Raw genomic sequence first — 16,025 nt, 5'->3', positions numbered from 1 at the left:
GAGCCAGTATTTGTATTCAGACAGTCTGTCTCCAGGATCTGTGCTCTTAACCTTGACACTACTGACAAGTAGCTGAGTGCAAGGGCCTGTGGAAAAGAGTCATATCCAGGATGTGCAGGGGAATCAGATGCATGGAGAGGGTACAAAGAGGAGATGGAAGAATCCCAGAGGTAACTCTGTCTGCCCTACCCCTAGAAAAGGCCTGGATGGAATATCTGTAACTAAATATTATACATTCAAGGAGCGTTTGAACTGGATGGGAACTTGAGAAAACAGATGGATGCCTTCCTTTTACAGATGAAGAAAATGCAGTACCAGAGAGTTTGCATGAGGTACCTAGGGAGACATAGCTCATTAACTCAATTAATCATTCATTTAGTCAAATACCGTGCTAGGTGCCCAAGAAATAAAGATAGCAGGTCACGTTGCCTGCCTTTGAGAAAGTTATATTTTAGTCAGAAAACCAGATATGGTAAACCAAAATTATGAAACAGCAAAAAATACTCTAAAAGAGACTGAGCAGAGTGTATAAGAACCCAGAGACTTTCCCTGGGGGTGTCCTTGAATGCTTCCCAGAGTAAGTAGCACTTGAGCTGAGTCTTGAAAGATGAGTAGGAGTTTCCCAGATGAAGAATGAAAAGAAGGTCATTTCATGCAGTCCAGCTGATTGGTGGTAAAGTGCAAACTGAAACTCCCATATCCTCACTCAGTCCAGCCCTCATCCTTCCATACCACCAGGGAAAGAAATCCCCAGCCTTGGGAAGCATTCTTGACAGGACTGTTCTATAGATCACAGGAGAATACAAGCCAGGAAAATACACAAAATCGGTGGTAACTTTGAAAACTTTAAATCATTTCTTCTCTCCTAATCCAAGGGTTTCACATCTCTTACTACTGACTTCCTTATACCTTGCAGCTATATGTAAATTACATGTAGAGGATATTTTAATGTATCTGCTTTCTTCCTATTTCAAAATGGCAGAGATAATTTACTATACAACTTTCTCAAATTACTCTTAGGATTTTTTGCTTAAAGAATTCATGAGGAAAATTGTTTTATTACTATTGCTATGCTTCATATATGATGGAGAGAGTAACCACTAGTTTTCAATTCCAATCTCTGTTTGGCAAACCATTTACTAACACTTCCGTCTAAGAATGATCATATATCTTGTTTTCTGCTTAGGATCCTAATTCTCTTACAAGAGTAAGACTGGCCCTGGCTTTCGGGATTCAGTCTTCCTGATCTTGAGCGTTTGCAAAAATTTATGTAAAATCCATAGACTTTGTTATTTTTTAATTAAATGACATTTTTCTTCCAAGTTTTTTTTCCATCAAATTTAAATAGTAACTACATTGGTTAACTGTGCTCAGATTATGTGTTAAGGTTAGGTGCTGAACAAGGGCTCCTGGAAAGAGGGGCAATTGGGAGTAAAGTCCAGCTTGAGCCTTGTCAGGCTCAAGAAATGAAGACTTTTCCTGACTGGCACATAGGTGCCTACTGGGCTAGCAGACTTTTTGGTTATTCAAACATAGATTTGGTCTTCTGTGAGAAATTAGGAGGACTTAGAATCCCCAGTCAACTTTGCCCTTTTAGAAAGATTATCACTCATGGTTGAGTTCTAATTACACCATTAGATTAGCTTTGACCACATGATAGACCAGGACTTGAATTCAGTCTGACTCTAGAACCCTTGCTTATATCCATCAAGTTGTGTTGATGCCACTGTGCAACTCTGCCTCTAATAAAAAGTGTCAAGTCACATCACAGCATTGGTGCCTGAAGTTCCTGTGCCTGCAGGCTGTCAATCCCCAATACCCTCTCACCCCAAGGCCCCACCAAGTAAAGAACCCTCCTTCCCTGGCTATTTTGGGCAATTTGCTAAGGTAGGGGAAGAGGCATGGAAGTGCTCACACACTTGTTGGTTGGCAGAATCCAGCCTTTTCCTTCTCTTCTGTTCCTGTTCCCTTCATCAATGCTTACTGTCTGGGAAGGTGCTTGAAGGGGTCTCATTATTGCCACAGGCAATGGTGTCCTTCCAAAGAGGGTTATAATAAGTAGCAAATATTTATATAGCACTCACCATGTTCCAAGTACTGTTCTAAGGGCTTGACACATAAAACTCCTTTGATCCTTTAAACAGCCCTGTGAGGCAGATACTATATTATCCCTCCATTTTATAGATGAGAAAACTAAGACACAGAAAGATTAAGTAACTTGCCCAATAAGGTAATAATGAAGCTAGTCTGATGGCAGTGCCCATCGTCTTAAGCCCACTGCTTGTACTAATGTCTCAAGACACACTCCTGATGCTTCTAACAGTTGAGGTAAAAGAAAGGCTCTGGATTCCTTTCAGGAGTGATAAGAAGGGCCTGCTCCCAACTGGGGCTACACTCAGTCCTCTCAACTCTAGGGCATCATATGTGCTCAGATTCTCTCAAGCCCTTTAATGTGAACAGCTCCTTGGTTTTCTCGAGTAAATGCTTCCTAAAGAATATTCATGTTTTCATAAGCACAGGCAATGATTTACCTGCACTTAAGGGTCAGTTTCCTACAGAGAAAACTTTTTTTTTTTTTAATTGGGGTATAGTTGTTTTACAATGTTGAGTTAGTTTCTACTGTACAGCAAAGTGAATCAGCCATATGTATACACATATCCCCTCTTTTCTGGATTTCCTTCCCATTTAGGTCACCACAGAGCACTGAGTAGAGTTCCCTGTGCTGTACAGCAGGTTCTCATTAGTTATCTGTTTTATACATATTAGTGTATATATGTCAATCCCAATCTCTCAATTCATCCCACTCCCCCTTTCCCCCCTTGGTGTCCATATGTTTGTTCCCTATGTCTGTGTCTCTATTTCTACCTTGCATACAGGTTCATCTGTACCATTTTTCTAGATTCCACACATATGCGTTAATATACTATAATTGTTTTTCTCTTTCTGACTTACTTCACTCTGTATGACTGTCTCTAGGTCCATCCACGTCTCTACAAATGACCCAGTTTTGTTCCTTTTTGTGGCTGAGTAATATTCCTTTGTATATATGTACCACACCTTCTTTATCCGTTCGTCTGCCAATAGACATGTAGGTTGCTTCCATGCATGACCTGGCTATTGTAAATAGTGCTGCAATGAACATTGGGGTGCATGTGTCTTTTTGAATTATGGTTTTCTCTGGATATATGCCCAGTAGTGGGATTGCTGGGTCATATGGTAGCTCTATTTTTAGTTTTTTAAGGAAACTCCATACTGTTTTCCATAGTGGTTGTATCAATTTACACTCCCACCAACAGTGCAAGAGGGTTCCCTTTTCTCCACACCCTCTCCAGCATTTATTTTTTGTAGATTTCTTGGTGATGGCCATTCTGACCAGTGTGAGGTGATTCCTCATTGTAGTTTTGATTTGCATTTCTCTAATAATTGATGATGTTGAGCATCTTTTCATGTGTCTCTTGGTCACTACAGAGGAAACTTGGAAGCAGACACAAGTCTGTAACGACGCAGCTTCCTACTGCACACAAGTTATTTTATGCTTGTTTATTCATATTTTTCCCCCAGCAAATAATTAGTGAGCAGCTGCTCTGTATTCACTGATATGGTGATAAGTCAAACAGTCCAGATTCTTGTCTTTATGAAAGTCATGTTTTTTAAACAGCAGTTTAGCTCCTTGGGGTCATGTCTCAACCATTTCCATGTGAGAAGAGGTTCTACACTCCCCATTTGAGTAATTAAATGGCCCCATGGCCGGTTTCATGTGGCTGCACCCTGTGCAATTCCACAGGGGCCCATGCTTAGAAGGGGTGTTTGTTTTAATGCTCTGCTGTCACCATTTTGGAATTTTTACAAATTTATGAACAAGGGTCTTGCATTTTCACCTTGCACTGGGCCCTACACATTATATAGCTGGTCCTGACTGGCCCTTATAGATGTCCTTGCTCATAAGACTGAAAACTGCTTGCAGTCTTGAAATGGCTATTTTTCCATTCACATTTCAGAAATCTCTGGGTCAAGTTTTTAATCAAAAATCAGACTCAATGTCCCAAAATGATGGCCATTGGGTTCCTTCCCTATCTCATTCCAAGAATCATTGTGCCTTTGTTGTACATCACTTGGCTCCTGTAACTCTGAAAACAAAGATCGGTTGAAGAGTTGAACTTGCACTGGGGTACTGACTAACAAGAAAATAAGGTTAAACTCAAGGAATCGCACCTCACCCCAAACCATTGACTTGATCTCTTTTTGGCTCCCCACTTGCAATCCATTTACTTTTTCTTCCTCCCATGTCTTAGATAGTGACAAGAGGAGTGAGCTGTTTGCCTTTGGATACCACATGGGGCCAAGGGGATGTGGCAGAACTGGAAATAGGAATCCCTATTGACCCTGCTTTTGGCTAGACTGTGATGTAGGCACTTGGACTCTAGAGCCTGCCATGACCCTTATTCCCCTTCAGTGTCCACGACCCATTTGCTCTTTTCCCTTTTCTTAAAACTTGCCCTGTGGGAAAGTGGAAAAGAGATACAATCAACTACTTGTTATCAAAATGCAAATGACTGATAAGACTTGATGTGTATCTCTTCTCATGATATTTCAATTTTAACTTAGTGCAAAACCCATTTGATTACACTCAAGGCTGAAGAGCTGATAGGAGAATTCGAGTTCAGTCAGGAGGGCCTTGGGGCTGTGTGGGGAAGAATGCAGAGGAGATGAGAGAGGAAGAGAGGAGAAATCTTTCCCCTGCTCCTGACTCTCATTCAGGAGTAGTCCTGAAAGATCATTCCTGCCTCGAATAAAATGGAATTGTCCTGTGCTTTCGAATACGGAGGCTGTAGGCCAGTAGAAAAAGGTAAACTGAAAACCAGGTCATAGACCTCAAAGCCCAAAGAAATAAGTAAAAGTTTCCAATGGTAACTGGGGCATAAACACCTTTGTGAATTAGAATGGAAGGAGATTCGTCCTGCTGGTGCCCCAGTTAACACGCTTGTAATTGTCTGTTCTGACTCAGACTGTTCTCAAAGTGGAAGCAAGTCTATCCACAGACCTTTCTTTTTCCTGATTGTCCGTCTCCCTTACCTATGAGCCTCCTTTGTTGCTGGCAGATAAATTATGTCTCAATGTTGCTGTTGATCTTTTGGCAGCTATGCCCGCAATTTAAATAAAAAACTAGCACAAAGGAGTTGACTATGAGGGACGAATAGTCTAAGAATATACATTAGAGAGACAGGGCTCTTCAGTTAATTCAACAGAGTCAGCTTGCTGGAGAAAGCTCCTGGGAGCAAATGAATTGGATTACCGTGACATTTTTTGCCACGATTTTGTTGTGTAAGTTTAGGCAAAGTGCAACTGTAATGAGAGACTCTAAAAAAGAGGGGGCAAATGTCAGGGGGCTGAATTTATTCACTGAGCTTGGAGAGCTCCTCTGGGGGAAGAGAGGAAGCAGCTGGAGGGAGAGAAGGAAGCAGTAGGCAGTGGAGTACTAGAGTTGATTTGGGGGCCAAACTTCCTCCTTCAAGAGGAGTAAAGCGGGGTGCACAGGACCAAATAGCATGGCTGTGAGAAGAAGCCTGACCCCAGTTCAGGCCGAGTGGTAAGGGGCGGCCTGGACTTCTCATGAAGAATGGTGTGGCTTCCTAGGGGACAGGTGTTGGGGATGGGTGTCAGGGATGAGTGGCACAGAGATGGGATTGCCTCATCTATTGGACACATTGTTTAGTAATCAAACGAGGCCAAAAGTTATATGTTTTACCTTTTAGGGTTATAAAAGAGAGGCAAATGTGAAAATATGGATAGCATCAAAAGACAGACTCAAAACGACCCTATCAAACCCTCACATTTTCTTTTGGGGCATCTGAGGTTCTAGTTCCTGCGTGGAACTACAGGCATGTTCCTTCTCTCTGGGGCAGAAGGCAGGAGTTTGATGGCAACAGGGACACCTAGAAGGTGTTCCGGGAATGCAGCAGAGCAAATGGACGGGTTGGATATGGAAGAAAAAAAAGAAATGCTTCACTGGGGTTGGCATTTTCACTAGGCAGGGTCATTGGGGTGGGCATGAATATTTGGGGGGATACTAGTTCCCTAGACACCTAGGAGTAAAATAGACCCCATCTGTAAGACCTTGACATCTGGAGCCCCACTTTGAAGCAGGGGGTCCATTTGGGTCGGGCAGAAGTTTACAAAGTTGGAAAACCCATGCCATGAATATTTTGGGGGAAACTGTATCATCCCCAATCCGTTGATCTGAAAACCACCTATTATATAACCTTTTACTCCATCTTTTTACTCCCAATCAGAATAATAAATTCAAATCTTCCTCCTAAGATAATATATAAAAAATGCTTAGCAGATATTTGTTACTTAGAAAAATTTTTCAGAAATTCAAAAGCCAGTATGTAATTAAACCACAAATCAAAACTTGCACTCCTCCCTCTTGTCAATAAGGAAAGCCCACTGGGGAGGAGAGAGATGCAGAACTCTGACCATAGTTCTTCAGTAGTTGTGGCGCACGGGCTTAATTGCTCCACAGCATGTGGCATCTTCCTGGACCAGGGCTTGAACCTGTGTCCCCGGCATTGGCAGACAGATTCTTAACCACTGCACCACCAGGGAAGTCCCCAGAACACCCTCTTATACAGTCCCTATTTCATGCTCCCAAGAAGCTTCTGAAGACAGGTACCAGCATTTCCGTCTTACAGATAAGGACGCTAAACCTCCAAAAACTTGTGGCTTGCCCAGGATGTCACAGCTGATTTGTGGCAGCCCTGGGACTCAAAGCCTGTCTCCTTGTCCCTGTATTGTAAGACATCACTTTAATTCACAGATAATGAGCAGTATTTTAAACAACAAACTAGGATTCTGGACCTCAGGGTTCCTGTTTTTGGCCAAAGTTGAATGGGATATGTGGTTACTTATTGGGGATAAATATTCCATGTTTGTTTTGGTGAGGAGGATGGGGGAGGGAGAAGGATGGGTCAAAGGTCGGCTGGATCAGCGTGGCTCAGAAATGTGAGACAAAGGGCATTTACTTTCTCTTACTGTGAAGTGTAGCTAGAATAGCTGCTGTTGCCAGCATCAGTCTCTTAGTAGGTTAACTAGAATTTATTGAGTATCAGTTGCAGCCAGAGTCCAGAGTGCTACAAAGATCCAGCAAGCCCCCATCTACCAACAGGACGGAGAGGGAGACAGAGTTATCCTATAAATATACACGTCCACTAGTTAGTTGCAAAATTGCTTAGAAGAAATGTCACTTAAAGGTTGTTTTTGCAATGTCTGGCACATAGTTTTTGTTCTAAATGAGTGGATGTTGGTTGAACAAAATTATCAAATGAATGAATGAGAAAGATAATGAAAAATTCCTGGAATTAAGTGAGTTCAGTGGTGAGGTGAAGAAGAAAAAGCATAGAAGGTGTATGTGTGTATGTGTTGCAGGTGGTGATGGGGAGGTTGGGTTTAGTAGAAAGAAGACGATTTCTCCAGGGATCTGGGCAGCTTGGAGAAAGACTCAGCGGTGGTGGAGTATAGAACAGACGTTGGAAGGCATCATAAAGGCATCTTGATGGAGATGAAGCCTGGGGTTTTGGATAAGAGAGACATGGAAGAAAGCAATGGAAGAAAGCAATGGAAGAAGCTCAATCAGTAAGTAGCTCGTTGCCACATTTGCTTCTTTCCCACATCTCTGAGAGAAGCTCCCAGACATACTGCCTACATTTGTAATGGGAATTCTAATACAGGCACACATCCAAGCCAACTAGCCTGCTCTTCTGATGCAGTTTTTAACTCCACCCCACTGTCCTAGTATCCTGTGAAACCTTGACACAGGGTGAGAGTGATGATATGCTTTTGTATGTAGGAAACTTTTAGGGTAAACAGCACCATCAGTTTCTGAAAAGACTATACTTCGTGCAGCCTGTAAGGCACAAAACATTAGGTTTGTGAATGTTAGTTAGTCAAGCAGGACCCTTGAGCTTAATTTTAAAACAAAAGATCAAAGAAATGTCACCTTTATTATAAAGCATGAACTGTTACTACCTTATTCTTTTGTGTTCTGTTTAACAGATGTATGCCTTTTATTTTGTGAAGACAAAAAATAAATTCTATTGAAATCTTCCCTCATTTCTCATATAGACATCAATTTTCTCCACCAAAATAACTTAACAGAAATAGAAACAAAAGAAAAAGGTATTTTTTTTACGTGACATAGAAATTCTAATGGCAGTTATACATCAAAGTGGTTATTGAAGATATTTATATTTTATCTTGATGTCAAACCACTTTGTTTAGACTACTAAAGAAAATGTTTATGGGATGTGTAATATATGGCCTTCTCTAATTGCATCATTTTTCTTCTTGATAAAAATTCAAATGGGCATACAGCAGAATAACAAACATCTATTGGACTTGGAAGGAAAGTGATTTTGTCTATGATGACTTGCTCTACTTTATAACCTTTCATATTTTATCAAACCAGGTTTGACTGTAGGCTGATTCTTCTTGATTATATTATTTAGTTCTGCCAAAATATATAGCTATTTAGAGTGCAATAATACGTTCCTCTTATACCATAGTTCTTTGCTAGAATATCTAGTAGTATTTGAATTGGGTTCCAAATAATTGTGTTCTAGTAAGGGACTCCATACATTCAAGAAAGCAGTATGGCATAGTATAGTGCTTAAGAACATAAGCAGTGAATTGGTTAAGAAATAGGACTCTGAATTTAGATGGCCTGAGTTCAGATCCCAATTCTGCCATTTACTATTGTGTGATCTTAGGCAAGCCACAGTTTCTTTATCTGTGGGGTGCTTATCTTATAGGTTATTGTAATAGATGAGTATTTCTAAGAGAATACTTAGAAAAATTCTGGTCCTTAATAAGCACTCAGTACATATAAACTGTTATTGAAAAGCCTAGTTTTACTTAAATGTGGAAGATCTACCACTTATGAGTCTCTGAACTTTTTTTAGTAACATCTTTATTGAGATATAATTCATGTACCGTAAAATTCACCCTTTTTCTCATTTGGTGATGTATCTGCAGGAAACTCTATTCATCATTGTCTTTACATATTTGGGCAGCTTTAAGCATAACTTTGTCTTCAGGGAAGGAGAGAGTAATCTCAGTGGTATTATGAAGAAGCTTCCCTGTTGACTCAGAAAAGGATAATGCTTTGCTGATTTTAAAATGCTTTATAAGAATTTTTCCCCTCTGGTTTTATGTTATGGGTATTTTACATTTCAAAATTTAATACTGGGGTACTATGGAATGCTATGGTTATATTGTATATGATTAGTACTGTTGCTGGGAGGATATAACTGAAATTAAGCAATGGGGAATTTTTCCTGAATTATTCAAAAATAAATAGCCAGTTTGTAAAAATAACCTGATTTTTTTCCAATAAATTTCTTGCCTCTAAATTAGGGGTTAGCCTACAGAGAGATTTACCTTTCCATGTCCATGTAAACTGTCTCCTGAGCATTTCAAACATTTAAACTTTAGAATTTATACATTTGAAGTATTTCAAATGTCAGTCATCTTTTTGATGGTTCAGGAGAAAATGCTGATGCCGTCTTTTTTTTTTTTTGGTGAAAAAAAGAACCATCCAAAATTTATTCTCCAACAGACAGACAGCATCAGCAGGTAAAAACTACAGGGGTTTCTCCGTAGATCATACATTCACAAGGCACTATTAGCTTAACAAGTGAGAAAGCCTCTGGTGTATTTTCTGTAACAATATCCACTTCACAGTGTAAACAGGTCCTATTATTGTGTTCACTTACAATTCCAGAAGGAAAAGCACAACTTGACAAAACAAAAAAAAATTTTTTTGGATCCTAAAATCAGGTGCAATTACCAAGAGACAGACTTGAGAACAGTCACAACCCACTTTTCCACATAGAGGGGCAAAGACTTCACCCAGAAATGTGGGTCTTTCTTTTCCCTTCCTTGTTAAATCCTCAAGAGTAACGCTTCATTGTCTGCTTAATATCACATGTACAAAAGGGGGATTAAGAAAAAAAGAATCACAACAACATCTTGAACTTCCAGCTGTTCCCACGAATACATCAACTGTTAGGTTTACGACAGGGCCTAGGAACATTTCAGCGGTCATCAAATAAGAAAATAGAGACTATAGCTACAAAAATAACACATGAATGACGTAGATAAATTAAAGCTTTCACACCCAAGACTTGCCTGTTCCAACTTGGTAGCCTTATGCAATACTCAGGGAAAAAAAAAAATCTTCATAATTACTTGGCATAAGTCACAATCAAGGAACTTCTGGTACAAATTAGTATAAGAAGTTATTAGTATATAAGAAGAAAACACACCCTTCTGGTGAGCTTGTTTCTTCAAGAACGGGTACCCAGCTCTTCAGAGTAGGCACCGGTGAACTAAATTAAGTCACCTGAGATTCCCTGCTCAGGTGCTCACCTCTCCTGGTTTTAGGAAGAAGAAGGGCATCTGGAAAGCATAGGGAGGACCTTGGCACTCTTGGGGCTCCAACTGAACTGCATTTAAATAAGCAGCAACACACATGTTGACTCTCTAAGGACTAAAATCTGTCCACTTGAGGGCATTCTACTTAAGGTTCCAAGGTTGAAGAAAAATTTGGAATTCTACAAACTTGGTCTAAAAAAAAAAAAAAGTACATTCAAAAAAGAAGAGAAAAATGGGTGTAGGGTTGGGAGAATACAAAACAGGTCCCTAAACAGACGACAGACCTTGTCCATTTACCCGCATACAGTCACCGCAGAAGTAAGTATACAGTACCCACCCACCCACCCCGCCAACCCCCAAACAGGCAAAACAGTTGTCTTCTCCATGGTGGTTCAACACCTTCCAACCTGAAATAGGTGACAGTCTTTGGAAACAGTTACTCTAGGTTGTACAAAGGTTTTACGTACATAGTTTGTTGCAAGTAACAAAAGTACTCTGCAAGACACGCTTCTTTCCAAAATTAAAAAAAAAATACTAGTCTGTATTTGTTTTAGTATGATTTTTTTTTTCTTTTTTGTTTGTTTGCTTTTGCAAAGCAGCATAGCAACATTGTGATTGTAGGATGTGCCTGAGTTTGCGGTCACAACTCAAAACATTATTTGCACATCAGGAAGAAAACTGGAGGAGATGGGGGTCTTTAAGAAAAACAAGCAAAAAAGGTACAGTTCTAGAGAGGTCACTGCACTGCTCCTTCGACGTGCACTCTCCTGTAGCTTAGCTGGCGGCCATCTTGTTTTCCTCCAGGAAGTGAGGGAACTGGTGTTTGGGGACGCTGTCGGCAGCTCCCGGCTTCTCCACCTCGGCACTCATGGCCGACTGGGAGCCATCCATCTTGGAGGTAGCGGTGTTATTCACCACGGAGCTGGCCCCCAGTGACACCGGGAGGGTGGGAATGCCACCACTCTGGATCACAGAGATTTCGTTGGTCTTCATGGCCAGACCACCACTGAGCATGGTGGTGTCCTGGTTCCACACAACAGGGTCCACAGTCACTGAAGGGGCCAGGGTTTCCTTGGGAAATATCTCGGGGACCCTCTTTCCGTCCGTTCCTAATAGAGCCATGGTGTTCTTGATGGCCAGCTTCCTGCCACAGCGTGCTGAGCTATTGTTGGCCCCATGCGTCATATAATGGACCTTCAAGTTGCCTTTGGTGGTAGAAGCTCGCCCACAAATGTTACACACGAAAGGCTTCTCCCCAGTGTGAGTCTGCTCATGAATCTGAAGTGCGCTCGCAGATGAGAAGTTCTTCCCGCACCTTGTGCAGCCGTGCTGCTTGGCCTGTCTTCGGGGTTGGACTGCCAACAAGGGTGTCATACCTGGGGACATGGTCGTGGGACGAACAAATGCACCAGGAACTTCAACTTTAACATAGGTGGGCTGGGCTCAGATAAATGTCGGTGGGCCACTGCTCCGACCTTCCATCTCAGTGCGGCTGTTCTCCGAGCTGTCCACTTTGCCACCAGCATCAGGAGACTTGGACTTGACACTCTCCGCTTGGCTATTGGCTGGGGAGACTGCCTGGAAGGATGTGGTCTCCAGGACATCTGGACTTCGGCTCGGATACTCCTGGTCCCCCATTACTGAGGAGGAAGGGTCGTTGGTCAAGCCATCGCTCTCCACTGAACCATTTTCTTGGCTGCTCTGTCACTGCAGGGCAAGACCAGTGAGACCCGCCTTCCCCAGGGCATCTAGAGAAGCCACCGAGGCCAGCCCTAGAGTAGGTGATGCCGAGTGGATGCTGGGAAGGGGCATGGGGACCTTCGAGGAGCTTCCAGGGGCCTCCTGGGAGCAAACTTCATCTACATTGATACTCTCGACATCATCATGACAGACAATGCTTGTACTGCCATTTTCACCGACCATCATTGGCTCGGGACACATAAAGTCACAGGGATTCTCTGGCAGAAGCGTGTTGGGAATCTGACCGCCCATGTGCATCCAAATATGCTGCTGCAGCATGACCGCGTTGGTAAACTTCTTCTGGCAGATGGGGGCATGAATGCTGTGTCTTTATGGACGTGTTGGTCCAGTGCACCCCAAGGTGTGTCTTCAGGTTGCCTTTGGTGGAGAAGGCTCGACCACAGATCTTACACTGGAACGGCCTCTCCCCGGTGTGGGTGCAGTAATGCATCATGAGGGAACTTTGGCAGCTTAAGACACGGTGGCATATGAGACATTCGTTGGGGTCAGTGGTAGTCTTGTCGATGTTCTCCACCAGCTGCTGCAATTTCAGGGTCTCTGACCCCGGCTCGGGTCTCCCACTCCCTTGGAAGCCACCAACCCTCGGGGAATTATGGTTTAGCCCCACCCCAGGTAGGATGGATCCATCCTCACTTTCCGGAGAAGGCTTGGGCTGCAGGTCATTGGGCAACGGGCCACCTATGAGGTCCTTGGTGTTAGTCCCCGAAGAGAGATTCTGAGGTAGCACTACATTGGGGGTCCCCGTCGCAAGGACGGGCTCTCCTTACAGGATTCATCTACGGAGACAGGGCCAGAGAGCACGTAGGGAAGGCCACTGCCTGCCGTCATCTTGTCATGGAACTCGGCAAACAGCTGGGGGTTTGCCTTCACCTGGGGATGCTGATGAAAGTGCACCATGAGGTTGCCCTTGGTGGTGAACCGGTGGCCGCAGACAGAGCACACCAAGAGTCTCTCTCCAGTGTGGGAGTGGAGGTGGATCTGCAAGGAGCTATCAGTCCCCAAAACCTTGCTACAGTACGTACTCTTGTGCTTGAAGAGGACCTCGTCCTTGGGTTTGACATGTACCGGGGAGACACTCGGTGGCTTCCTTTCCCTTTCTTGGACGGGTCTAATGCCACGGCGGAGAATGGGCTCTGGACGAGCACAGAGCCTGGGGCCTGAGGTAGTAACGCCCCCGAGGGGCGCGACAGGACGTTGGGGAGCACCTGGGTCCCATCTGGCTTCAGGGCGAAGGGCGTCAGCCCCGGGGACAGAGAGCTGGCAGCGGAAGGGATGCTGGTGTGAGGTAGCTTGGCTGGTTTCAAGGTGTCCAGGGGGCAAACCCGGGCTTCCCGCTTTCCGGCTGAGCAGAGCCACAGCCGCCGAAGCCTGCTGGGACACGTGGCCGCCCAGCGTCTTCGGGGAGTTGGCTCCGGCCACGCCGCTGGAGTGGAGGGCATGGGAGGCCCACAGGTTCACCTGCACGCAGATCTGCTCCGCGAGCTGGATCTGCTGCTGCTGCAGACACAGGATCTGCTCGAGGACCCAGGGGCTGCTGCTGGCGCCGGGCAGCGGGGCTGGGGGCGCGTCCGCGCTCCGCCGGTTCACGGCCGCCTTGGTGCCCCGTAGTGCTTGACGCGTGACATTGGTGTTGGCCACTTTGCCTTTGGGTAAATAGCTTATGTCCTGGGATGTGGGTGGCAGGGCGGCCTCCATCTTGAAGTATATGACGGACTCTGCCCCCAGCTTCTCCTTCGTGTCCCCTGAGCTGCCACCGTCCTCTCTGTGACCGTCCTTCTTGCTTAGGCTGGATTCTCCCCTGAAGTCTCCAGAAGGGAATGCAGCCCTGCCAACACCTTGATTTTAGCACTGGGACCCATTTTGTACTGCTGACCTCCAGAACTGTAAGATAAATTTGTATCCTGTAAGCCACTAAGTTTGTGGTAATGTTACAGCAGCAAATAGAAAGCTATTACAAAACCGCATCTAGATTCCAGGAGATGTTTTGCAAGACTGATGGCCCTTTTACTTAACTTCCTCACCGCCTCTCCCTCCCTGATTCTATAAAAGAAACTGGCATCCAGACCCAGATAAGATGGTTTTTCAGAGACACTAGTCTGCCATCTTCTCGGTCTGCTGGATTTCCAAATAAAGTCGTATTCCTTTGCCTCAACACCTCGTCTCCGATTCATTAGCCTGTCGTCCAGCGAGCAGAGCGAGCTTGGACTCAGTAACAAATTTGGCTTAGCCAGCCAGGAGCCTTGCTGCTCATGGCTAGCCGGCCCCGCTCAGGGAATATTGGGGCAGGGCCCTAGCAGCTGCCAGGACCATTGTCCTGAGGATCTTCCCTTCAAAGTTCCCTTGAAGCGGCACCAGCTACCCCAGCACTTGGCAGTTGAGGCAAGGAACCGACAAACTTCCATTTGGGGAACTTCGGTTCCATCTGGGGCTACAAGTCGACGGACTTGATTCGATTCTGGAGGGTAAGTCACTCTGGCATGCATGCTAGGAACATATTTCCCCCTCAGTCTGGGTTTTTCCTTTATGGGAAGGCCAATCTGGTGGGGGTACCCTGCTGGAGGGGGGAATTGTTGTTGGACTCTACCTGATTCTGGGAACCGGTTCACTGGGAACTAGTTCGTTGGTTTTGTAGGGTAAGTCTACCCGATCTGGGAACTGGTTCGTTGGTCTTGTCTTGGTTTTGTCTTGGTTTTGTGTGCATCAGTGCTAGAATTTGTGCCTTTTGTGTTGGAATTTGTCTGCGTCTTTTCTGTCTTGGTGTTATCAAACTTTTAAAAGTGGAAAATATCTATCCTGAAGGAGAGCCCTTTGGGGAATATATTAGATAAATGGGCAAAACATACCCATGAGCCTATGACTAAGAAAGACATGATGTATTACTGTAATAGGGTGTGGACCCAATATATGTTAGGATCAGAAGAACGATGGCCCCTGAATGGCTCACTCAATTATTACACAATCTCGCAGCTAGAAATGTTCTGCAAAAGAGCAGGGAAGGACTTCCCTGGTGGCGCAGTGGTTAAGAATCCGCCTGCCAATGCAGGGGACATGGGTTCAAGCCCTGGTTCGGGAAGATCCCACATGCCGCAGAGCAACTAAGCCTGTGCGCCACAACTACTGAAGCCCGCGCACCTAGAGCCTGTGCTCTGCAACAAGACAAGCCACCGTGATGAGAAGCCCGCGCACCACAATGAAGACCCAACACACCCCAAAATAAATAAATATATAAATTTATTTAAAAAAAAAAGAGCAGGGAAAAGAGATGAGATTCCATATGTAGGAGCATTTATGCTATATTGCATCAGGAGGAAAAGGAGTCAGAGGGCTGCCACCTTATGGGCAGGGGTCTGAAAGGAAACCCAAGGGGAAACCTGTTCTACAAGTGAATAGAAAAAAATGAGAGTGGGGACATGTTATTTCAAAACTGAAACCCCCCTCCAGCCTATCCAGCTCCCCCAATGGCCGAGCTGGCTGCACTGGCAGTTGTTCCAACTCCCCCCTCCCATGCCGCCAACATATTCACTGCCTCCCGTTTCCCCTACCCAAGGGGATCAAATAGAACTTTCTATGGTAACCTCCGGGACACAGGGACCTGGTTTAGTATCATCATCTAAGACCAGACAGGGCACCCAATTTGGACCGGGAGCCACTTACGCAGAAGGGCAATTTCCCTTGCCCCAATAATCTTGTCAGAGGCCAGCAGACTTCCTTGCACTTGAGGTATCTGATTCTGATTTCCCCACAGGGGCCTGGGTAACATTGACAGTGGGGAACAAATTGATTGATTTTCTAATAAATATGGGAGATCTTAAGAGGCTTGTAAATACTAAACA

General features: G+C 44.3%; 1 protein-coding gene across 1 annotated transcript; it reads right to left on the bottom strand.

The window, feature by feature from the left end:
* Positions 1-11,205: 11,205 nt before the first annotated feature.
* On the bottom strand, positions 11,206-15,039 carry LOC132351725 (sal-like protein 4). The gene is given in 6 exon segments (XM_059901716.1): positions 11,206-12,483; positions 12,485-12,957; positions 12,960-13,277; positions 13,280-13,508; positions 13,510-13,997; positions 15,036-15,039. Coding segments are annotated over 6 exon segments (2,790 nt in total).
* Between the last annotated feature and the right edge of the window lie 986 nt (positions 15,040-16,025).

This window comes from Balaenoptera ricei, chromosome 17, assembly GCF_028023285.1.
Source record: "Balaenoptera ricei isolate mBalRic1 chromosome 17, mBalRic1.hap2, whole genome shotgun sequence".
In the NCBI taxonomy this organism is placed as follows: Eukaryota; Metazoa; Chordata; class Mammalia; order Artiodactyla; family Balaenopteridae; genus Balaenoptera; species Balaenoptera ricei.
The sequence above is the reverse complement of the archived record's forward strand: the minus strand, read 5'-3'. Positions and strand labels throughout refer to the sequence as shown.